The sequence below is a fragment of the Rhizophagus irregularis genome, chromosome 13, assembly GCF_026210795.1.
Source record: "Rhizophagus irregularis chromosome 13, complete sequence".
Taxonomy (NCBI): domain Eukaryota; kingdom Fungi; phylum Glomeromycota; class Glomeromycetes; order Glomerales; family Glomeraceae; genus Rhizophagus; species Rhizophagus irregularis.
This window is the reverse complement of record NC_089441.1, coordinates 1,630,284-1,653,791: the sequence shown is the minus strand read 5'-3', so window position 1 is coordinate 1,653,791 and position 23,508 is coordinate 1,630,284. Positions and strand designations below refer to the sequence as shown.

Sequence of the window (23,508 nt, the reverse complement as noted above, 5' to 3'; positions counted from 1 at the left end):
AAGGTTAGGTAGTCTGGGGATAGAAAAACAGGTATAGTGTTAACATATCAGAAATCAAGGCTAGGTGGTCTGGGGGTACACTAAATTATGGTTAGACCTATGTGATAGCCGCTGTCCCAGAACCCCCAAGATTGTCCTACTCGATGATTCCATTGGCGGCCTCCCATTCACGTTCCATATCGGTTTTTGGACGTTCCTCAGGGATCTCTCGCGCTTTACCCTTATCTGCCCTCATAGTTTCATAACCAGAGGGGTGGGGATAATTTCGGCATTACGATTCTCCTTATATGCTCTTATTAGATCTGCGAGTTCTTTACGGCTAGGTGTTTTAGGTAAGTACCCATTATATTCTATCCAGTCCTTGAAGTGGTCTACTACCTCCCTAAGGTAGTACTGGTAGTCGTCCTCAATACGTGTTGTGGGACATTCCTCTACTTCAAATGCTAGTATTTCCCAGTCATAGTCGTCTGACACGTCTTGGTACTTAGCCCATAAATCCTTACCTGTGTCGTCGGGCTGGATGTGTGTCTCGCTACCGCTCCACCCACCTCGGCCTCACGGCCTCGCAGTACCTATATCCCCCCTACGGGGGATCAGGAATCCCCCATATATACTACTACCATGGCCACAGTGGCCATGGCTGGTCATACTACTTTCCAACTCCTTTTTTTTATCCATTTTTTCTTATATATAAAACTACTATGACCACTATGACCACTATGACCAGACTACTAAAAAGTGGATAAAAACGCGAATAAAGCCAAAATCAGACAGAATATCCGGTCATAGTACTGGCCACAGTTCAAAAAACTTATGATAATACTATGGCCACCTTAGTTAGCCCCTCAGGCTCCAAAACCCGATTTAAGCTATGACCACCCTTTATCTACTTACCTGAGACACCGAACTATGCCACCGAACTATGACCGCCGAACTATGACCACCCTTTATCTACATACCTGGGACACCGAACTATGACCGCCGAACTATGACCACCGAACTATGGCCACTTTCCCCGTCAGAAAAAATAAGTAATTGAACAATGGGTATTGAGAATAGAGCATATCCAGATAAGTTTAGAAGACAGTACTAATCCGTCTTCCTCTTTTTTGCCTCCTTAAGGCATTTATCAATACACTGTTTACACGCGTCATCAGAATCTAAGATTTTCTGTCCAAGTTTTTTGCATTGCCGATTGTAAGCCGTCTGCTGTCTCTTAGCAGCGGTTTCTTTCTTTTTCTCCTTAGTCTTCTTCTTGATCACCCAGTCTATTCCAGTAAAAGTATTCTTATGCATACCACAAATTGTGCAGTCACCATGCAGCCGGTAACGCCCATTTGTAGTCATATCTTGTATTTTACTAGCCGTCTCAGTTTCCTTCTTGCACTTTAGGCAGTAAAAACGTGTCATTTTAAGATTTGAAGTTTAAAACCATTCCTTTAATTTGTTGTAATATGTCACACTTAGAGAATTACTATAAGTACTACAATCTCTCCGGAGTACCAGCACGAATTCTAAAAGGTGAAGAGCACTACAACCTATACAAAAAGCCCCTAAAGGAAAAGTCAACAGAACGCCCAAAGGTAATTGTATGGAAACCAAATGCAACACATCAGGCAGATCTTGCAGAGATGCCAGTTGACCCCAAAGGATTCCACTATTTTCTCGTAGTGGTGGAAATTGCAGGAAAGAGAGTTGATGCAGAACCCCTAAAGGATAAGACTGCAAATAGAGTTCTAAACGGGTTTGTCAAAATCTACAGAAGAAATCGTATCAAGCCTCCAACACACCGACTGGAGACAGACTCCGGATCAGAATTCACTAACGACCAGGTACGTGATTTTTTCCTGAACAGCCTAGGGGTAATGATGAGGTTCGGAGAGCCAGGAAGGCATAAACAGCAATCTTATGCTGAAAGAGCTATCCAAGCCATCCAAGAACCCCTTCTTAAACGAATGGTAGCACAGGAGTTGAAAACTGGGGTGACATCCGTGGAATGGTCAGAAGATTTCCATAATATAGTGAATAAAGTAAATGAACTCTGGCAGAGAAATCCCCCAGACATTCCGACAGGGTCACCCAAAGTGTCAAAAAAGACGGATCTCCTCTCTGAAGGAGCACGTGTCAGAGTCAAGTTAGATGAACCTATTTCTGTACTTGGTAACAAACTTCACGGAAAATTCCGTATAGGAGACATAAGATGGAACCCAAACATTCGTGTAATCAAAAAAATGATACTCTCACCTAAACAGCCTCCTACATATCTTCTTAACGGACCACATGGTCGATTAGGTGTATCCAGATGTGCATATACCCGAAAGGAATTGCAAGTAGTTCCTATTAATGAAAAGCCTCCACCTGACTCTGTGATAAGAGGACAACCTGAAAGATTTGTTCCTGAGCAGATACTTCGGCATCGCATTAGAAAAGGTCAAGACCAGTATTTGGTTAAGTGGGAGCGCTATCCAGACACTGAGGCTACTTGGGAACCTGCTGACCAGTTGAAGGAGGATGTTCCTGACTTAATTCGCAAATTTTGGGAATAAAAAAAAATAGAAGAATTAAAGGGTCTTATTTTTTATCCCCTCGATTAGCATCAGGAACTATCGGGATAAAAACATTCTTCCCATCACAGGTAAAGGCTATATGTTCACGTGATTCATGGACATCATAATTGTAACATTTCAGACACGTTCGGCTTAACCCAATTTCCCTATGCTTGTAACCACTTAAGACTGCAAGGTCCTCAGTAATAGCATAATCAGGGGTAAGTTTGATTGTCACTCCCTTTACCATGCCGAATGTCCTACCTGTTCCTGAAGCACCAGATATGTTGTATGTAATACTCTTGTCGATATCCAACCCTAATTCCTCAGCAGCTTCTCTCTGAATAAATGACGCATTAGCACAAGTGTCTGCTAAACACTGAATTGCTATCCCATTAACCTCCCCATCCAGTGCTAAAAGATCTTTAGTATTCTCTAAACGAGCTATGTCAATATCCATAGGATCATCTACCCTGATATCCTCTTCTTGTTCCTCCTCAACTAGGTCCTCCGGAATCTCTGTGACTTTTCTAGCAGACAATAACTCCTCCTGAAGAATCTCACGGAGTAATTTCCTAAAGTCTGCAGACCTTAACAGGCTTAATAAGTCATTCTTAGTAACAGCTTTTGCAGGTGTAGACTTACTACCAGTAACTTTCACAGGAATCTTAACAGGGGTTGCTTTGCCTTTCAATGGCACACTAGAAGAGCTAACTGCTGTCTTATTTGGGGACGACTTAAGAAGTTTTGAGATACTCGAACCTACTTTTTTTTTGACCCAACACGAACCATATAGACATCACCATCTTTTTCTCTCAATTCTACCTTTTCACCAAAACTCGCAGTATCAATGTCCATAGCATCATCATTAAGATCGAGGTTTCTCATTGCTCGGGCCAAATCCAGATCATCATGTCTATCTTTAGCCTTCTGAAGTTGTTTTGTAAGTATTTTAGACGTCCCACGTTTATATTCCATAATAAGATCAATAGCATTTTGATGATCATCCAAAGTCCACTCAGGAGCATCAGGGTCATCACCAACATCATGATCTACATAACCATCATCCCAATCAGGATCCTGAGGATCCTGAACAACACGTCTCTGTGGTTTTGGTCGAACAGGTTTAATCTGCTGTCTATAGACTGGTGGATTACGAACTGGCCGAGCCTGTAATTGTTTAAATTGCACCTGAAAATTCTTGGTAAGTTCCTCAGCTTGAGCCTTAAGTAACTCTTGTAATTGTTCTTGAGTAACCCCAGATGACTTTGATGTCAGTACGACAGGTTCCTGTTTTCCTAACGGAGGTTGAGTTACATCACTGTAATCTGCTTGAAGTCGTCGATTTCTATCTTGTAACCCCAAGCGCATTTCAGCCCTTCTCCGTTCTAAATTTCTCAGATGTTTAACCAAGTCATCAGGATTAAGATTACTAAACCTTTCTGCTTCAAAAATATTATCAGCCGAAAGACCTCTAAAGAACTGGTCAATAATAAGATCATCAGTTAGTTTTAGTAATTTTCCAGCTCTCTTTACAGTTCTATAAAATGCATCGACTGGCTCATTTTCCTGATAAAGACTGTTAAAACGGATACGTTTCTTTTCATCTAAAATAGTTGGGAATTGTGTTCTAAGCCAATAAAGTGCCTGGTTAGGTTTAATACCTGGAAAAACTATAGGATGATTATTAGCAGCAGCAACACCAGCATCTGCAGTAGCTGGAGCAGCTCTATCTGTCGGACGAGCACCAGCTCTTCCCCAAGCTTTATCTCCACCTATTAAATCATGAGTAGGAATAAATGTTGCTCTAATAGTTGCTAATGCATTATTTATATCTCTTGAATAGATTTGTGCTTCAGACCCATTTACATAGGTACCTGCATTTGGTCCTCCTGCACCTTCTGGTATTACTAATGCTACAAAAGCAGCTAAATTAGCTCCACCAGCTGAATTGATACTAGAAAGTTCCCAATTTTTTCCTGTAATTTCTCGATCAAACCATTCAGCCGCTTCACCGGCCATGCAGCTTCTAAGTATACCCATAGCTCTTTTCCAAGACTCTGGTGGCCCTCCAGCAGCGTATGGGTTAAGATTAATAGTATCAAGATAACCCATGTAAAGCCTAACAAATGTATCAATATCATCAGTAGCTTTACCCTCAAAAATCGGCAATCCTATCGCAGTGGTAGCCATATCGTCTCTAGTGGATTGTTTAAAAGAGGTGGAGGAGGGTTCAATTGTCTAATTCGAAACCATTGTACCTGAATTCTAAGAGCAGCTATCTGTTGAAAAAGTCTATTCCTAAGTCTCCCTAATGTCTGAATCCCAAAACGCATTCTATTATTAGCATGTGCTAGCTGTGCATTAACCTGTCCAAGTTGCGCATTAACCAATACAAGTTGTCCTCCAGTCCGAGTAGCCCTCAGCCGCCAATGATTTAAAAGGATATTACCACGATTCACAGCATTTTGAGCCTCATTACGATCCCTTACTGCTTGAGTATAATCTGCTTGTAATACATTACGTTCATGTCGTGCCTGATTACGTTCACCTATAGCCCATCGACGAAGCTCTACCATAGTATCATAATCTCTTTGCAGGTTATGGTTTTCTTCTATGAAATTATCATTGGCAGCACGTATAATAACTAATTGACGTTCTAAATTAGTAAACGTTTCATCAAATGCATTTATCTTACCTTGTGCAAAAACTAACAAATCTTTTGTAATACCAAGTTCTTCATGTTTTGCTTTACAGCGATACATTAATATATTAATAATATGTTTGATTTGATTATTTGCCTCCTGTATCTCTGAATCAACAGTTAAACGACCCCTGGTAGTCAATAAATTTGCATGAGCCTTAAGTATTCTAACTAATTCATCATCGTCTTTTTCATTGACCAAGTGTGCAGGAGGCGGTCCAGTAGGTTCTGAAGGAGTATAAACTGGAATTGGTGTTGATGTCGACATAGTATTTAAACTAAGTTAGAATAAAATTCAAATGGATCTTTATGTATACAATTTGGACGAGTACACGACCGACTCAAGACAAGGCAATGAGTTTGCTCCATCATGGCTTTTTCGATTAGCCGTAGCAGGTAGCTCAGACTCAGGTAAGACAACTATGATCATTAATTTGTTAATGGGTGACAAGAAAGCAAAGGAGGATGGTAATCGGTATGTACTATGTGATGCAGTACTTTTAGTTGGCAGATATCTTGACGAGCCGAAGTGGGCAGTTGTACATGATTTTTTCGAAGAGGAGAAGATCCCATTCACTGCAGTAACCCATAGTGAAATTCCAGAGATTGACTCCTTCGACCCTACTCAAGCTACTGTGGTAATCTTCGAGGATCTGATGGATGCACCTAAAAAAATCCAGGATCTCATCACTGGTTACTTTACACATGGACGACACAAAAATATTTCATGTATTTATGTAGCCCAAAGATTCTTTGCCATTCCTAAGGCTATTCGAGAAAATGTTAACTACATCTCACTGCATGGAGGTCATGGGAGCCTTACAGATACCAAGAGAATCATCCGCCTATATACAGAAGAATCAGAGTCATTAGCACCAGTAATTGATGATCTTACTCTGCAACGTGAATTTGTAGTGTTTGATCTTAGACGGTCCAAAAGTGATCCACTGTCCATTCGAGTAAGATGGGATACTAGTCTCAGTTCGATCACAGAGCAATCTCAGTTCAATCCTAGTTCGATCTCAGTTCAATCTCAGTTTGATCCAAGTTTGAACCCAGTTCGATCTCAGTCTGAACCCAGTTCAATCACAGTTCGATCCAAGTTTAGTCCCTATGGTCAGAAAGCTGTATTTGAAGCAAAAAAAGGTGGACACTTGATTGAATTTGCTCGGGTATTTCCATCCCCTAAAGAACGTCAACATTTACTTGTACCTGGTGTCTTAGCCAAGAATGCAGATACTTGGATTAAATATGTCTTTCGGGAAGCTTATGGACTCTCTGGTAAGACCCTAGGAGCTGACTTTCAGGATTTCTTAGCAAAAGTACAGGGTAGGACTGCAAAGACTGAAACTCTGAAAACTGAGAATGTGAAGGAGTTATTCTCCCGATATGAAGCCCTGAAGTCTAGTCGCCCTCTGGATAATAAACAAATAATAGAAGGTATTGAAGTCCTTCTACAGATCTTTTCTAAGAGCCACATGGACCGTCGAGCATTACAAGTAGGGATTAATAGTATCTTGTGAGAATATCAAGTAATTCGTCTGCAGAAGCTTTAAGAATCATAGCACTTTTTTTACGGCCTTCAAAGTCAATCCTTAACATCTTAGCCTTCAACCCTATTGCTCCTAAAGCACGAGAAGCAAAGTTCTTAGTCATTGGATTACTTATATGATTTACATAGTTCTCATAGAATGTAGTGAAAGGCTCGTCAATACCATCTGGATATGTATCCCTTAAAAATTGATATAAAGCAATTTCTCCACTGTCATAACCTATGGCTATAAGCTGTTCGAGAAGCCACTTCCTAATATCTTCATATGGCTCTCCATCCATAATATTCATATCCAGTTTTTGTGTAAACAATTGTGTAAAGTCCACATTACTTCCCCGACGAATGATCTGAACTAACTTATCCCTAGCAAGTCCCAAGGCTTGTAAAGGTTCACTCTCGTCGCCAATCTTCTTTATAATCTGTCTATACAACACACTGGATAATCCTCTATATGCTGTTTTTGGAGTGATTACTCCACAGTTTTGGCATTGGTTTATTACGATTGATGTTGACATGGCTATCTTTCTTTATGTAAAAAAGAATTATTCAAAATTAAGTAACTATTCGGAGCAGTCCTTGCACAACTTGTCCGTTAAGTCACTTGGGCTTACAGGCATGAGACATTCCCTACACAACTCAATATTAAGCTCTGCAAGTCTCGGGGTATGGTCCTCCAAAGTTCGTGGACGACCGGAAGGACTGGAGGAAGGTGTCCCGTTAGTCGTATCTTGCTGTAAGATAAAATCATCATATTCATCTTGGTCAGCCTGAATAGCGGCCCTGATTTGTTGTATATCATTGAAAGTTAACCGCTGCCCATCAAGATTTTCCTCATTATAGCGTGTTTCATTGATGATTTCCTCTATAAGCGCCTCTTCTTCATAATGGACAAGGTAGTAATCCTCAACTACCTCATAGTCACTCTCAATCAGTCTATGATATGTTCTAGTACCACGTCGAACATAACGTCCTGTATCTGTATTTAAATATACAGGTTGCTCTTCAGGTGGAGGTGCAGTTTGTCTACGGACAAGCCTTCCATCAATATAATCATGGGATTCCATAACTATTCGATTAAAGGTATCTCCACCGATAATAATTGGACGTCCAGTTATAGGGTTAGCTATATAAGGGTAAGACATGTCTTTTTTCTGTACGTGTCTACATACCTAATAGTTTTCTTCAATTTACAATAACCAAGTGACACGGTCATCAGTCCTTATTAAAAAATGCAAGGATACCTGATGATAAGGTTACATGGTCATCAATCCTTGTCGAAAAAATGCAAGGATACCTGATGATAAGGTTACATGGTCATCAGTCCTTGTCAAGAAATATGAGGATACCCGATAAATAAGCTACTCCTGTTGAGTCCATTCGTTCCACTCCCAGTTCAGTCCCCAAGGATCGCCTCCCTATCTATGTTCACTTAATGCATGCTCTATGGTTTCCCTCTCTTGGGGGTCCACGACCATCCCATTCCTAAGCATTTTCTCCATAATATAAAGCTGATCCTCGGTGAGGCGGTCTATCCATCTTTTATAGAAGTCGTTTACATCTTCAAATGATATCCAGTCAATATTCCTTTTTTCAAACGGCTTTCCAAGAGCTTGGACATGCCCAATTGTAGTAGCGTAATTTTTCCATCTCTTATATGCTTCTTGACGAACCTCCTGCCACCACACACTATCTACTTTACTCGCTGCAATAAGGTCAGTATCTGGGATCTTTGCAACAATGCGTTCGACTATTTCTACTGGTAATCGGTCCAACATGATGTTATGTTACTTATACTATAGCCATCTTCAATTACTGTATGCCCATTACAAATGGATAAAAAATATAAACTAAATTCGTACAGGGAGCCGCTTATGCAAGAAGTTCTGCTAAGGTTTTCTCAGCCTCATTCATAGTGACAGCTCGCTTTGGGGGACCTGTTAATGAGTCCTTAGTTACATTATAATACAACTCGAAGAGGGCCTCAAGTTTGTCTAAAAGAGCTTGTTTATTCTTGTATGATTCACGAATCTTTGCTATCTTAGCAGTATATGCTGCATTATCTGGGAAGAGTTTTCTGGCCACGAACTTCACATATGATACAGGAGACTTTGCTGTCTGGATTCTCTTGATATACTTCACATGATCCTGGACAAGGTAGCTGGTTTTGCTAAACCCAGATACTAATGCGACTACTATAGTGTCTTTCAATGCACGGATAATCTTGATGACAGTTTCATCAGAGACAATGGTGAACTGATTGTGTGATGCATCATAAATAACTTTATCACTAATGCTGTCAGTGCTGTTAATAATGCTTGCTAATTCGGTATATGTTGACATGATTCCTTATACTTTTTTGTACTTTGTAATAAATAGGAATCTTCAAATTGACTTTACATTCAAGCAAGAAAAAATATATATACCTACTGTAAATCCAACTGCATTCTTGGCAATCATGTCCAGATAACCTTATTTGCATTTTTCACATGGCAGTATCCTGCGGTTTCAAACTTGAGAGCTTTCAATACTTTGGATGCATTTTCTGGACAAGTGATAAGTGTAGGACTACTCGGCTGTTCCTCTAGAATAAATCCATCTGTATGGATGCGTCGTACTTTATCCTTATATGGTTCTAATAACTCTGAAGTCGTCTTCTGTCCATGTGCTAATAAGAATGGAGCGATCCTAGGATACTCACCCTTGAAGGGACTACCTGGGTTTGTGAACTGGAATCGCCACTGGTCAGATCCTACTGGTACGATGGAGTCAAGTGTGTGGCCTTCTGGAAACTTGAATGGATCTGTTTGATCTGTGGTGAGTGTCTTGTAATTGCGTTTCCTCTGGCAGAGTGCTCCCCATAGTGTATTGAGAACTCTCTTTGCAACATGACCGGCCACGCCACCCTGGTTCTTTATATTGAAGAGAAAGTGGACATACTCACCAAATATCACAGTCCCAGGAATTCTTGCTTCTCTGTCATATATCAAGGCATTTGGCTTTCCATCCTGGATTAACTGTATATCGAGTCCAAGTTTCTTTGCTCGTTGTAAGTCAATGAATGTATAGACTCCCCTCTTATTCTGTCGGAAGAGAATGTCATTACCACTTACCTTGCCCTTGGGCGCTCCCTGGGAGCTAGCACGAAATAATCCATACAAGGCATAACCTCCATGGTCTACAAAGTCTTTGAGTATTTGAAACTTACCTTGTCGGATTGGAAAGTTTGCATTTGATTGCTGAATACTTGGATACAAACTTGTCACGTCGTATTGCCTTCCATAGCCCTTCCATTCATTGTCTGCCCAGATAAGACCTCCCATCATTGCATCACTTATCCACTCTGCTTCGACTGGGTCAAGAGGATCATTGGCTGGAACCCCTACACTAAACCGTTCAAAAAGCCAGAGTGCAGTTCTCTTGTACAACCAGTTGTGGTAAGATAAATCGATTCCTAGACCGAACTTCTTTGTAGCCTGTAGGAAGGAATTTTGCTCTTCATGGATCCTCTGGTATGTTTCCTCAAGTGTTTCATATATTCCAGTTTTACAATTCTTCTCGATAGGGATGAAGGAGTAACTATCAGAGTTCTTACCTTTCTGAAACTGTCCAACTGTAAGAGACTTAACTGTCTTACCATTGTATATTGTTACTACATTATTAACCCCATCTTCACGATAAACAAAGGGAGACTTTTGTTTTCTATCTAATTTGCTAGGGTGGAGTCTTCCGGGATTCAGTGCAAGAGAGTAGTGGCCTTCAGACAGGATAAGTGTTGCACGTCTGTCAGATTTGCTCTTAGAAATTCGAGTGGAATCCCCTACAATATTAAGTGCAAGGCTTCCTGCAAGTTGTTCAACCTTATCCATATATGAGACTGGAACTGGAGCATCACGATTGAGACCTAATGCCTTTTTGATATACTCGGGCTTTTTGATTGACTTTGGCATTTTAGAGAATGTGCCGTAGATATATTTCAGGCATTCATACAGGCAATCATTTAGCTCCCGTTGCAACCCCCTGCAACCGGTGGGGCATCTCTCACATAAATTATGAATCGTTCAAAGTAATCAGGATCTGCATTATCCGGTAGTTGTGCTTCGTCGTAGTGGTCCAAGAGTGAGAAGAGGCTGGCTGGTTGGTTTCCTGATGTCCATCCACCGGGTTTCCAGTTTTCATAGGGGAGCAGAATCTGAAATTTATGTGTCGGATACCGGGATTGGAGTTGCTGTCCAAGTCTTGCTATTGCTCCTCTGGAAAATCTTGCGCCTGAATACTGTAGTTCTTTGATATCTGGTCTTGTAGGCAAAGCACGTGCAATTTTTGAATAGGCCATTTGATATAACTATGAATTGTATTCAATTGTAATATAGGTTTTTTATATAAAAAATATAAGATAACTAAGAGGCGCTTATCTTATTAAAAGGAGTCAATCATATCACAGGCCTCATCAATATCCAGCTCGTCTACAAATCCATTAGCAGCTTCCCATTCACGTTCCATATCAGTTTTTGGACGTTCCTCTGGGATTTCTCATGCCTTACCCTTATTCATCTTCATAGTTTCATAACCAGAGGTAGTAGGAATAATCTCGGCATCATGATCCTCCTTGTATACTCTTATTAGATCTGCAAGTTCTTTACGGCTAGGTGTTTTAGGTAAGTTCCCATTATATTCGATCCAGTCCTTGAAGCGGTCTACTACCTCCCTAAGGTAATACTGGTACTCATCCTCAATACGTGTTGTGGGACATTCCTCTACTTCAAACGCGAGTATTTCCCAGTCATAGTCGTCTGACATGTCTTGGTACTTAGCCCATAAATCCTTACCTGTATTGTAGAGATCATTGAAGACCTGGTCCTTTGAATTCTTGACCCATGGCTTATGATCCCATCGGTGCCTTTCATGCCAAGCCCAGTGTGCTCGAGTACCTTCCTTTGGTTCAGGGTCCCAGTCAACTTCTAGTTCTGTGTCGGGTTCTGGGATAGGTTGCTCTTCAGGAGCCGGTTCTGGGTCAGGCTTAGTGACGGATGCAGAAAATTCTGCAGAAGACTCGGGTTGTTGTTCAGGAGCTGGGTTCACAGTTGTAAAATCTGAGTCAGATAGCAAGTCATCTAAAACGTCGTAGTCATCATCAGCTTTAAATGCAGGTTCCTCAGCAGGCGGCTCATTTTCTTGATCAGGTTCCTCATCAGATTGATAACAGTCCGAGAAGCTATCTATAGGTTCATCAGTATCTGATTCTATAGGAGCTGGAGATTCCTCAAGAATAGGATCCTCTTTGATGACAGGTGCGGGTTTTACCTTCAAGCAATCGGGCTTAAGTGGTACTGGTGGTGGAGTCTTTTTGGTCTCTTCAGTAGGCTTCTTCTTGACAGGAGCGGGTTTTTCCTCAGCAGGTTTCTCAACAACTGGCTCTACTTCCTCTTGATCTACCTGTGCTTCCTGTATGTCTTGTGTCTCCTGGATTACTCTACTAAAATTCTTCGCAATTTTTGCTTTATCTAGTATGTAATAGTTTATTCTAGCACCTGAACGTCTTGGGCGAGTTTTAGGAATGAATTGCTTAATCTCCATACCAAACTTATTATTACTAAGTGTTTTGTTTTCGCCCTTCTCACTGCACCAATTCTGGTAAGTGCTATAGAAATTTGTACAAGGAATTTCAAGTGTATCACAATTGTCGGGCCACATCATTTCAAGGTAATATTGTATGAAACGCTGGGGATTTGGAATACTTGCTTCGATTAGCTCCTGTTTCATTTGAGTATCAGGAATAGATCGGGGATTGAAGCTAGTTAAGTCTCGGCTAAGTAAATAGGACATGAAGGAACTGGCTGTATCTGGGTTTTCTAATACTTTTACTAGAGAACTGAAGTATTCTCGATTGCCCTTATATTTGGCTGAGACGTTGAGAGCTACAAATCTTTCATCTCCCATTTCTATGCGGATTGGCATAGCATGATTACTCAGGATCATGTAGCCAGCAAAGTCATCAATAACCTTCACATCTATTCCCTTTTCCTTGATAGAGATGTAAGGCTCAGTGATTAAACTCTTAAGTCGGTTATTTGCTCCATGCCATTCCTTTCCTGTCATATCACATTCATTGAGGATAATGAGTTTTTTGGCACGAACAGCTGCATTGAACCTTCCCATTACATCTTCAAGACGGGTAGTGGAGAGAAAGTTTTCACGACCAAGAATATGTTCTCCGATAAAATCGGTTAAGATATTCTTACCACATCTGGGGGGACTGCGCATAATAATTGCTGTACCGGGTTTTTTGTCAGGATTTTGAACCAGAAATGCGAGCCAGTTGAGGATGTACGTGGTTAACTGCTTGTCCTCTGCACACCATACCTCATGAACATGTCGAATGATTGGATTAACTAGGTTCGGTTTGATGTGCTCAGCGGGTTGAGCCCTGAAACCTAAAAAGAGATTGAAGAATTCAGGATTATACTTTGGCGCGTTTGGGGGATAAGGCATGAAGTTTACATCTGTATAACAGATCTTTGTGACTGAGGCTTGGATAAGAAGGTCCTTTAACTTGATGGATGTGGTCATACCATCATCTTCTCCTGCATCTGACCGAATACTTACCTTGTGCTTAGTAGAAATTCCCTTGAGATCTGCAGCAAACTCGAAGTATATGCTTCCATTATAAGCCTTCTTTTTTCTGATCCACATGCCGGACTTCGTGGTGATGAAAGCCACAGAAGCTGAGATTGCTGAATTGATGCTTTCTTTTGTGTGTGTACCTATACACTTTTTAAGAAGGTCATCGTAGAAGAAACGGTTGTTGAAGTTAAAGATTGCTGGAACTTGAGCGGCCATTTTTTGTTCTATCAAATCGAGTACTAATTTATAGTTACCTAATCTTCAATTGCCGAATATTTTTTCCAAAGATCTGCACTACTACCAGGTTACCCTCCTGTAGTCCTGTGGTCCTGCGGTTCTGCGGTCCTCCGGATATATCTGGTTATCTTTTAGGGGTAAAAAAAAACTATAACCCACAAATTTTTACGACTGCTCTAAATCTTCCCTTCCCCCTTTTCAATCCACGTATATCTAGTGAAATCCACACCGCTCAAGAGCCCACCTTACCATTATTTGCTCTTTTCTAGCGTCCGTTAACTCTTTACAAGTCTTTTGATACTCCTTCCAATTAAGCTCATGAAGTTCACGATTTCCAATACCCTCTTCCTCAAATGATTGACCAAGAGCATCCCCCGCTTTTTCCTTCTTTTCTACTGCCCTGTCGTATGCCTCCTCGGCTTTCTCATATCGCTTCCACAACTCGGCTTTACAACAGTTGTACCAGAGTCTGTTTATCTTGAGGTGCTTTCCGAATTCTTTGGCCGGAAGGTTTCTGACTATTTCTGCTACTATATCCGGGTCATTGAGGGGCGATGCCCGCATTTGGATCCATTTACAGATTCCATAGATGTCTACAAGATCAAGTCCGAGGTCTTCGGCAAGATAAGTGGCTGCGTGTAAGTTCATCATTATATATTACTTATGGTATACCCATTGTTCAATTACTTATTTTTTCTGACGGGGAAAGTGGCCATAGTTCGGTGGTCATAGTTCGGCGGTCATAGTTCGGTGTCCCAGGTATGTAAATAAAGGGTGGTCATAGTTCGGCGGTCATAGTTCGGTGGTCATAGTTCGGCGGTCATAGTTCGGTGGCATAGTTCGGTGTCTCAGGTAAGTAGATAAAGGGTGGTCATAGCTTAAATCGGGTTTTGGAGCCTGAGGGGCTAACTAAGGTGGCCATAGTATTATCATAAGTTTTTTGAACTGTGGCCAGTACTATGACCGGATATTCTGTCTGATTTTGGCTTTATTCGCGTTTTTATCCACTTTTTAGTAGTCTGGTCATAGTGGTCATAGTGGTCATAGTAGTTTTATATATAAGAAAAAATGGATAAAAAAAAGGAGTTGGAAAGTAGTGTGACCAGCCATGGCCACTGTGGCCATGGTAGTAGTATATATGGGGGATTCCTGATCCCCCGTAGGGGGGATATAGGTACTGCGAGGCCGTGAGGCCGAGGTGGGTGGAGCGGTAGCGAGACACACATCCAGCCCGACGACCCTGTATTGTAGAGATCATTGAAGACCTGGTCCTTTGAATTCTTGACCCATGGCTTACGATCCCATCGGTGCCTTTCATGCCAAGCCCAGTGTGCTCGAGTACCTTCCTTTGGTTCAAGGTCCCAGTCAACTTCTAGTTCTGTGTCAGGTTCTGGGATAGGTTGCTCTTCAGGAGCTGGTTCTGGGTCAGGCTTAGTAACAGATGCAGAAAATTCTGCGGGAGATTCGGGTTGTTATTCAGGAGCTGGGTTCACAGTTGTAAAATCTGAGTCAGATAGCAAGTCATCTAAAACGTTGTAGTCATCATCAGCTTTAAATGCAGGTTCCTCAGCAGGCGGTTCATTTTCTTGATCAGGTTCCTCATCAGATAGATAACAGTCCGAGAAGCTATCTATAGGTTCATCAGTATCTGACTCTATAGGAGCTGGAGATTCCTCAGGAATAGGATCCTCATTGATGACAGGTGCGGGTTTTACCTTCAAGGAATCGGGTTTGGGTGGTACTGGTGGTGAAGTCTTTTTGAGAACTACAAGTGCAGATTTCTCTTCAGTAGGCTTCTTCTCAACAGAAGCGGGTTTTTCCTCAGCAGGTTTCTCTTGTACGTCTTGTGGATTATTAGCAGGAATGCTATATATATTTGCCAAGAATTTTTCTAAGGCTTTGGGATCAGATGCAGGCTTCTCGGGAGTTTCTACATCTATTCCTTCTATATTGATTTCATCTGTTTCGTGGATCCATTTTTTGGTGAGAAACTTTTTGTAAAGGTCCTCCCTAGATATGCTGTAAACTCGTGGTGTTGCCTTACCTACACGTATTTTTCTGCTATTTATACCCAACTCATTTGATAGGATTCTAGAAGCGTTTATCTTTGATAGGGGTGTAATGCAATGAGTTTCACAGTATGAAGTATATACCCTATAAAATTCTTGAACAGGTAGGTCAGTTATATGATTTTTTACTATGAGGTAAATGTCCTTTATGAATTGAAATAGGGGTGGGAGAGTTGATATGATGTGATCCTGCTTAGATGTTGTCATAGGTGGTGGATTCCCATTGAAGTCTGGGTAAGCGTCTGCAATGGCTCTCAAGTAAGCATAGAATGCCTCACTGGCACCTGGGTATTTCATAGCGTCACTGAGTTTCTTAAAGTAGTTGAGGTCTCCCTTGCGGGATGGTGATACATCCAAGAACACTGTGCGCCTATCGTCATTCTCCACTCTGAGAGCATTTTCATTAGTGAGTACAATGGTGGATATAAAGTTTTTGTAATGTGTTGGCGTCTTGTATTTTTCATGGATTTCCATTATGTCACCTGTTACCTTATCCTTCAATGATCGATACAGATTATTCCACTGGCTTTTTTCTGTAGGCATTTCCTCGAGGAGGAGAAGAACCTTACCTTGTAATTGCCCATTGAAACTTCCAAGAATCGTTTGAGGATCACTGGTCTTATAAACAAGTTGAGTAACAAAGACACTACGTTGAATGAAATCTGTTATAATACTTTTACCCCAACCCTGTCCAGATTTCAGGTAGAGAATCGAATACATTTTCCTTCCAGCTGCCACACCGGCCAACCATTTTATGATATACTCAGTAAGATTCCAATCGCCTGAACACCAGATATCCTGAATGTGAGAGAAAATAAATTTAACTGCGAGGTGGGTTGTAGATTCAAAAGTGGATATCGGACGCAGGATATGGAGAAATCCTGGGAAGATATTGAGATAAAGTTGGCCACCTAGTTTAAAGATACGAGATTTTTGAGGGTCACAGGTAGCTACACATACAGTACTATATTCGATCATAAACCATTTGTTGATATTGAATTCAACCTTTTGTGAAAGACCTTGTTCGGATTGTGTGTAAAAGACTTTGGTAATTGGACAGATAAGTTTACTAATATTTTTATCGGGGATGTGCTCGAGGTTTTTAATTTCTGACCGCCACATGAAGACTCCATGCGGGTTGGAGCAGGGGATAAAGTAACTGCAAAGATAACCTTTAGCTTGATCAAGGTCACTCATACTTTTAGCAGCGTTAATGAGCCGTTTAAGCTCATCAATACTAAAAGCCTTTTTCTGTTCACCGAACTTGGAGATAACTTGAGCTTGAGTGCTAGTTTGGGCAGTCATTTTTTGTTCTATCAAATCGAGTACTAATTTATAGTTACCTAATCTTCAATTGCCGAATATATTTTTTCCAAAGATCTGCACTCCTATCTGGTTACCCTCCTATAGTCCTGCGGTCCTGCGGTCCTCCGGTTATATCTGGTTATCTTCTAGGGGTAAAAAAAAACTATAAACCACGAACCTTTACGACTGCTCTAAATCTTCCCTTCCCCTTTTTCAAACTACATATATCTGAAATCCAAACCGCTCAAGAGCTCCTTTTACTATAGTTAGCTTTTTTCTAGTGTCCGTTAACTCTTTACAAGCCTTTTGATACGCCTTCCATTCAAGTTCACGGAGGATACCCTCCTCCTCCAATGATTGGCCAAGAGCATCATTTGCTTTTTCCTTCTTTTCTACTGCCCTGTCGTATGCCTCTTCGGCTTTTTTATGCCGCTTCCAGAGTACTCGTTCAGCTTCAGCTCTCCAGATTGGGCTGACTTCTAAAAGATGTGGCCCAAAATTGCTACTTGGAATGTGTTCCAGGATATAACTTACAAGTTCAGGAATTACTGATACTGCGTGCGAGGTATACATGTTATCTGTCCTTATAGGTTACTTATGGTATACCCATTGTTCAATTACTTATTTTTTCTGATGGGGGCGGGACGGGGTTGGTCTTACTGGCTCTATAGACCTTCTAGGGGCTTACCTACTAATTTACCTGGTTTGCTGTCTCACTGCTTCCAATAGATTATTAGACGGAATCCTGACTTGTTCCAGATGTTCCGGATGTAGCAGATCTGGGGGTAAAAATAAAACTTTTTCTGGGGGGATGTCCTCTCATATTTTTTCTGAAACATCTGCCACATCTGCCACATCCGGGACAACCCTCTCATTATATCCGTTATTCCTTCCTTTTCTATTGTTTTCTAGTTATTTGGTATATATATTTGTTCTATATGTTGTCCCAGATTGTGGCGGATATATGGGGATTCCTGATCCCCCGCAGGGGCGATATAGGTGGAGCGATAGCGAGATATAGGTACTGCGAGGCCCCCTGGCTGAGGTGGGTGGAGCGGTAGCGACACACACACCCAGACCGACGACTGAAATACCTAAAAGCTTTAACGGCTTTATATCCTAAGATTGTATTTTCGAAGGTGATAAAGTCCAGCTCTGGAAGTTCTGACTTACTTTATGTCACAAAAGGGCCTGGATGACACACTATCAAATGCGGAAAAAAAAGGAAATGGTACAAAGTAGGCCTTTTGGGCATTCAAGAAAGTGCAAGATCAAGTGGAACAAGAATGGAAAGAGAGGAGAGGTAATAAACATCATAAAGACAAGTGCTATTCGAGCGACAAGTAGAGCTCGCACTCATGTAACTCGAGTTGACTTGGGTTGAACTCACACTTGAGTCAGAAATTTCTTGATTCGAGTCAACTAAAATCACATGGTTGATAGTGCTAGCTGAACCTATTTGTAATTCCTGCTGGCATTATGACTATAATGATCTGGATAAATTATAGATAAGTTTTTTGGCCTGCACTTTAGTCCTGACTCGAGTCTTGAACTCGAGTACTCTTTGACTCATTTTACTCGAGTTGACTCATTCTGACTTGAGTCCAAGCTCTGCCAACAAGAAACAAACCTTACATTCAGATCGGTAGGTTCAGAAAAACTTCAAGGCCGCCATAGATGGAGCTTGGACAAGTTCTTTGGAAAAGGAAAAAATATGAGTAAAGAGGTGATACATCCCTCGGTGTGATGAATGTAATCAACTCAGGGAAGGCCTTCAACCAGGTGTTCCAGAAAAGATAGATGAGGCTAAAAAAGAAAGGTGCATCAAACGCCTTGCCTTAAAAGATGTAGTAACGGAGGAAGATGTGATTGATTTCATATAGATATACAGCATAAGGGCGCGATGAAAATAGATGACTACCACTTTTGGAAGCAGATTACATATCATCTGGCAGTGTTGGCCAGTGACCCAAATGACCTCAAATGACTCAAATGACTGGTCACGTGTCATTTGGGTCATTTCAACATTAAATGACAAATGACCTAGTCATTTAAAAATTACATCATAATTCTGGCCAGAACTATTCATACAATTTCACTATTTCATGGATAAAATTTTCACATGATATTAGAAGTTCATAATTCTGGCTGGCATCATTAACTTGGCCTAAATTATAAAGCATTAATTTTAAATAACTCAAATGACAAATGACCTAAATGACTAGGTCATTTATAGGTCATTCGGAGGTCATCTCAAAATGGGCAAATGACCTAGTCATTTGCCATCACTGTCATCTGGTGGTAAACAAGATTGCGGCCCAAAATGTGATTCTGCAGTTTATATCATACAATTCTAATCGGGTTCCAAAAAAAGAGGAGGTTGAGGAATTTAATGCTAATAGTGAAAAGATAAAGGCACGTCATGTGAAAGAAGATAAGATGAAGAGAGTCATCAGTAAGTTAGGTCAGCATAAATCATTGTATTGAAAAGCACTGTAAAATTCGGCGCATTGATCATTGCAATGATTTATGCCAACAAAATACTAAACAATGCACCAATTATTCAGTGCAATGATCATTGTATTGGAAAGTGCATTGATTACTGTGACATAATTCAGCACCTTGATTAGTGTTAAAAGTTTCAGTGCGAATCTGTGACACAAAATTGCAAAGTTTATTTACCTAACTTTAAGTTTATTTTTTATTAAGTTTATTTAGGTATATGGCTTCTTTCTTCGAAGCTGAAGTTTATTTTGCTTCAGTTTCGGTATTATTACTTTATGATTTATCTTTTTATTTTTTTTATTGCTCATACTAATTATGTTTTTTTCTTAACATTCAAACATAGAAATAACATGAAACTTACCCTTCATATTTCAAGTCCAAGAAACTGTCTATAAAAGAAAATAAAAATAGAATGTTAATTAACGCTCTTAAAGTAAAAAAAAATTAAAAATCTAAAAAAGTAAGTCTCTTTTTTATCCTTTTGTTTCTTTTAATTTTTTTAATTTCCCTTTGTTGATTGCGTTTTTTTTTGTAGAAATGGATTGATAATTTGAAAATAGTTCCGATCGGTGGTATTACTAGTCATATGACTTATGGCCAAACTGATTTAGATAATCTTTTTTTAAGAGTTTTAAGAAAATTTTTTCTTTTTTATTTTAGGTAGGGAACTCAGAGTGAAAACGGGATATTAAGGTATTTTTATTAATATTATTTTATTTATCATTATTTTTTTAGGAATGAAATTGACTTTTTCTTTTCATTTAGGAACAGTTCTTTGGCAGATTTCCTAGACTTTCTGAAAAGATAAGTGTTTTTTTGGAGTGTATGATAGCGTAATGGTGTTAGGAAACAATACTAACCCCATTTTTTTTATTCTTTTAGGTCCTTGAACACTCCTGAACGCTTCCTGGAATACAGATTTGAAGGTAGGCAGGTGTGTGCTGTGTATTGGTGTTAGAAAACAATACTAACGCCTTTTTTTTATTCTTTTAGATTCTTGGACGCTTCCTGGAATATAGATTCAAAGGTAGATAGGTATATGGTGTATATTTGCATTAGGAAACAATAATAATGCCTTTTTTTATTATTTTTTTAGGTTATTAGAAGCAAAATTTGCGGTAAGTTTCTTTGAGTGAATGCGTGGTAGTTAATGGCGTTATGATAATATTAATACCTTTTATTTTTTTTAGATCGTTTGTTAGAATTGAACCAACTGGGACTATGACCAAACCATTAACAACAGGTAAAAATGGTAGAATATTTCTATTTTTTTTTAAAGAAGCGTTATATTAACATTTCTTTGTATTTTGTAGGTTCTTCTGGCTTCCCTTTACCATTGGATTCCTAGTAGGTATTTTGAAGTCAATTTTGATTTTTTTTTTGAAGTGCTATATTAACACTTTTTCTTTGTATTTTGTAGGTTTCTTTCAGCTTTCGGCATTGGATATTTGGATATCGGGTAGGCTTTAAAGACGAAAATTTGTTTTTTATTATTTTTTTTGAAGTGTTATACTAACACTTCTTTTATATTTTGTAGATTTCGTTCGGCATTGGATACTGAATACCGAGTATGCTTTAAAAACGAAATTTTTTTTATTATTTTTTTTTGAAATATTAACTAATACTTCTTATATATTTTGTAGGTTTCTGCTTCAATATTTGGCTGCTCATGTGGTAAGTTTCTGGAAATTAATTTCAAAATTATTTATTTATTTTTTTTAAAAGAAACGTTTACTAACGTTTCATTTTTTCTTTTTTACTCGGTATAGATTTCAGCTTTGCATTTAGGTGTTAGATTTTTGGTAAGTTTTGAAGTTATATCATAACTTTAAAACTATTTGTTTTTTTTTAAAAGAATCGTTTTATTAACATTTCTTTTTGTTTTTTCTTGTAAGAGCCAATTTTGAATTTAGCTTAAGTTTGGAAGAAAGCAATTTATTATGACACCATAGTCCCGTTCAGGTGTCTTTTTTAAAAATTTCAATTTTTTTTTTTTTTAATATCAGATAAATTTTTTTATTAAATTTTTTTTATTTTAGGAACGATTCAGCTCGGCAATTTCTTGGAATGGATATTTCTTGTAAGACTTGTGAGTTTTAGGAAGGATTTTTTTTAAAAATCTTAATGAAAACGTTATTAAATTAATGTTTCTATCTTATTTTATTTTTAGGAACGGTAGATTTCTTGAAATTGGACTTATCATTATTTACAATAATGTGAGTTTCAGGGGATAATTTAAATTAAATATATACTATAATAGACAGTTAGGTATATGAAAATAAAATAAATACAGTAAAATAAATAAATTAATTAATTAATAAATTAATAAATAAATAGAATAAAATGAAATTAAATAAATAAATTAAATAAAAAAATCTGTGCAATGATTTATGCGATGTAGATAAAACAGTGCGTTGATTGATGCTATTTTTCAACGCGCTGTTCTGTGTTGCCTTCGTAGAATCACATGATTTCACGCTGATCTGTGTTGGCATAAAACAATGCGCAGTTTTATGCGCACTTAACTTACTGATGGTGGAAACTGTGGACAGGCCTAATAAGATAAGGGCAATGGATAACGAATAGGTTTAGTATTATTGGGCATTCATAGAGAAGGTAAGTTTTAAGGGCAGTCGGTCTTCTAGAATGTGGGTTTTTTGGGTTACAGTATGATTTCCTGAATGCCTTTTTCCTGAATATATCTTTTCCCAAAGTCATTTGCCTGAATGCCAATTTTTCAAACTGAATATTTTCCTGAAATATACAATTTCCCAAATCCTTATTTCCCGAATCCCATTTCCTGAAGTCTAATTTCCCGAATCCTTTTATTCCAATATCCTGAATCCCAATATCCCAAATTCAAATATCCTTAATTATAATATTCCGAATTCTAATATTCTGAATGGACAATTTCTTGAATTAATAATAAATTGTATATTTTCTCATATGATTTATAAATAAACTATATAATAAATTTAAAAAATAAGAACTATTGATAAAGACTAATTTCTACCATTTTATATAAAACAATTGAATATGAATTTTATATGTCATAATTATGTAATTTGGGAGTGGCTATTTCAAGCATCCCTTGCCTGTACAAGTATTACAATCAATTGAAGTAAATATGAAGTAAACATAAGGAAATATATATACAATCAATTAGGAAATATTGCATTTTTAGCTAATAAAATTTTTCTCTGACCCACTGAGTTGATAATATTTTCCTAAACATCAAGTAAATATAATTAATTTACATTTTAGGAGAAAAAGATTTGGTACAGGTACAAATTTCAAACAGATACTTTGACTGAATAATAAAATCTGCTCGCTTTTGCATTATTTATTTTAAGTATTTGTTTTAATACAAGTTAGTTTATTACATATTATATTTATATACATTATATATAATTTATTGATTAATATACTAAATAAAATAAAGGTTGAGTCTATGAAATTAATAATTCTAATTTATGATGTAAAATTATACAAAATAATAATAAATTCAGTAAAATGTCCATTCAGAATATCAAGGTTCATGATATTGGAATTTGGGATAAAATAATTCAGGATAAAAGAATTCAGGAAATTGGATGTTTCATATAATTCCAGAAATTGAGATTCGGGAAATTGGCATTCAGGAAAATGGAATTTCTGGAAATGATCAATTTCTGGAAATAGGTATTCAGAAAATTGGATTTGGGAAAAGGTATATTCAGGAAATTTGGTATTCAGAAAATGGTCTGACAAGGGGTTTTTTGCTGGATATCGTAGACAGTAAATTTTACAAAAAATGCACATATGTACCACAATGTCAAATTTAGCCTGCAAAATGGCCATTTCAAATTTGTACTTTTTTTTTCTTTCTTTATAGGAGTTAATTTAATTATATGGTTCAACAGTGTAAAGGGTAACTGTTGTTAAATTTAATAACAGAACTAAAGGAGTGGGTTGGTAACTTTGTTTGTA

General features: G+C 38.6%; 7 protein-coding genes across 7 annotated transcripts; 1 reads left to right on the top strand and 6 right to left on the bottom strand.

Annotated features, from left to right (window-relative positions):
- Nucleotides 1–8,217: 8,217 nt before the first annotated feature.
- On the bottom strand, nt 8,218–8,577 carry OCT59_004950 (uncharacterized protein; the record flags this gene model as incomplete). The annotated part of the gene is made up of 1 exon (XM_066138052.1): nt 8,218–8,577. The coding sequence occupies one exon, from the start codon at nt 8,575–8,577 to the stop codon at nt 8,218–8,220; it is 360 nt and encodes a 119-aa protein (XP_065997236.1).
- A 94-nt stretch (nt 8,578–8,671) lies between these two features.
- On the bottom strand, nt 8,672–9,142 carry OCT59_004949 (uncharacterized protein; the record flags this gene model as incomplete). The annotated part of the gene is made up of 1 exon (XM_066138051.1): nt 8,672–9,142. The coding sequence occupies one exon, from the start codon at nt 9,140–9,142 to the stop codon at nt 8,672–8,674; it is 471 nt and encodes a 156-aa protein (XP_065997235.1).
- A 113-nt stretch (nt 9,143–9,255) lies between these two features.
- OCT59_004948 (uncharacterized protein) lies at nt 9,256–10,749 on the bottom strand (the record flags this gene model as incomplete). The annotated part of the gene is made up of 1 exon (XM_066138050.1): nt 9,256–10,749. The coding sequence occupies one exon, from the start codon at nt 10,747–10,749 to the stop codon at nt 9,256–9,258; it is 1,494 nt and encodes a 497-aa protein (XP_065997234.1).
- A 50-nt stretch (nt 10,750–10,799) lies between these two features.
- Nucleotides 10,800–11,135, bottom strand: OCT59_004947 (uncharacterized protein; the record flags this gene model as incomplete). The annotated part of the gene is made up of 1 exon (XM_066138049.1): nt 10,800–11,135. One exon carries the CDS (start codon nt 11,133–11,135, stop codon nt 10,800–10,802), a length of 336 nt encoding a protein of 111 aa, XP_065997233.1.
- Nucleotides 11,136–13,873: 2,738 nt separating this feature from the next.
- Nucleotides 13,874–14,308, bottom strand: OCT59_004946 (uncharacterized protein; the record flags this gene model as incomplete). Its single annotated transcript, XM_066138048.1, has 1 exon — nt 13,874–14,308. One exon carries the CDS (start codon nt 14,306–14,308, stop codon nt 13,874–13,876), a length of 435 nt encoding a protein of 144 aa, XP_065997232.1.
- A 2,939-nt stretch (nt 14,309–17,247) lies between these two features.
- Nucleotides 17,248–17,607, bottom strand: OCT59_004945 (uncharacterized protein; the record flags this gene model as incomplete). The annotated part of the gene is made up of 1 exon (XM_066138047.1): nt 17,248–17,607. The coding sequence occupies one exon, from the start codon at nt 17,605–17,607 to the stop codon at nt 17,248–17,250; it is 360 nt and encodes a 119-aa protein (XP_065997231.1).
- Nucleotides 17,608–19,951: 2,344 nt separating this feature from the next.
- On the top strand, nt 19,952–21,718 carry OCT59_004944 (uncharacterized protein; the record flags this gene model as incomplete). Its single annotated transcript, XM_066138046.1, has 12 exons — nt 19,952–19,972; nt 20,204–20,232; nt 20,422–20,473; nt 20,644–20,657; nt 20,730–20,782; nt 20,853–20,886; nt 21,045–21,107; nt 21,183–21,213; nt 21,309–21,341; nt 21,492–21,501; nt 21,579–21,628; nt 21,710–21,718. The coding sequence occupies 12 exons, from the start codon at nt 19,952–19,954 to the stop codon at nt 21,716–21,718; spliced, it is 399 nt and encodes a 132-aa protein (XP_065997230.1).
- Between the last annotated feature and the right edge of the window lie 1,790 nt (nt 21,719–23,508).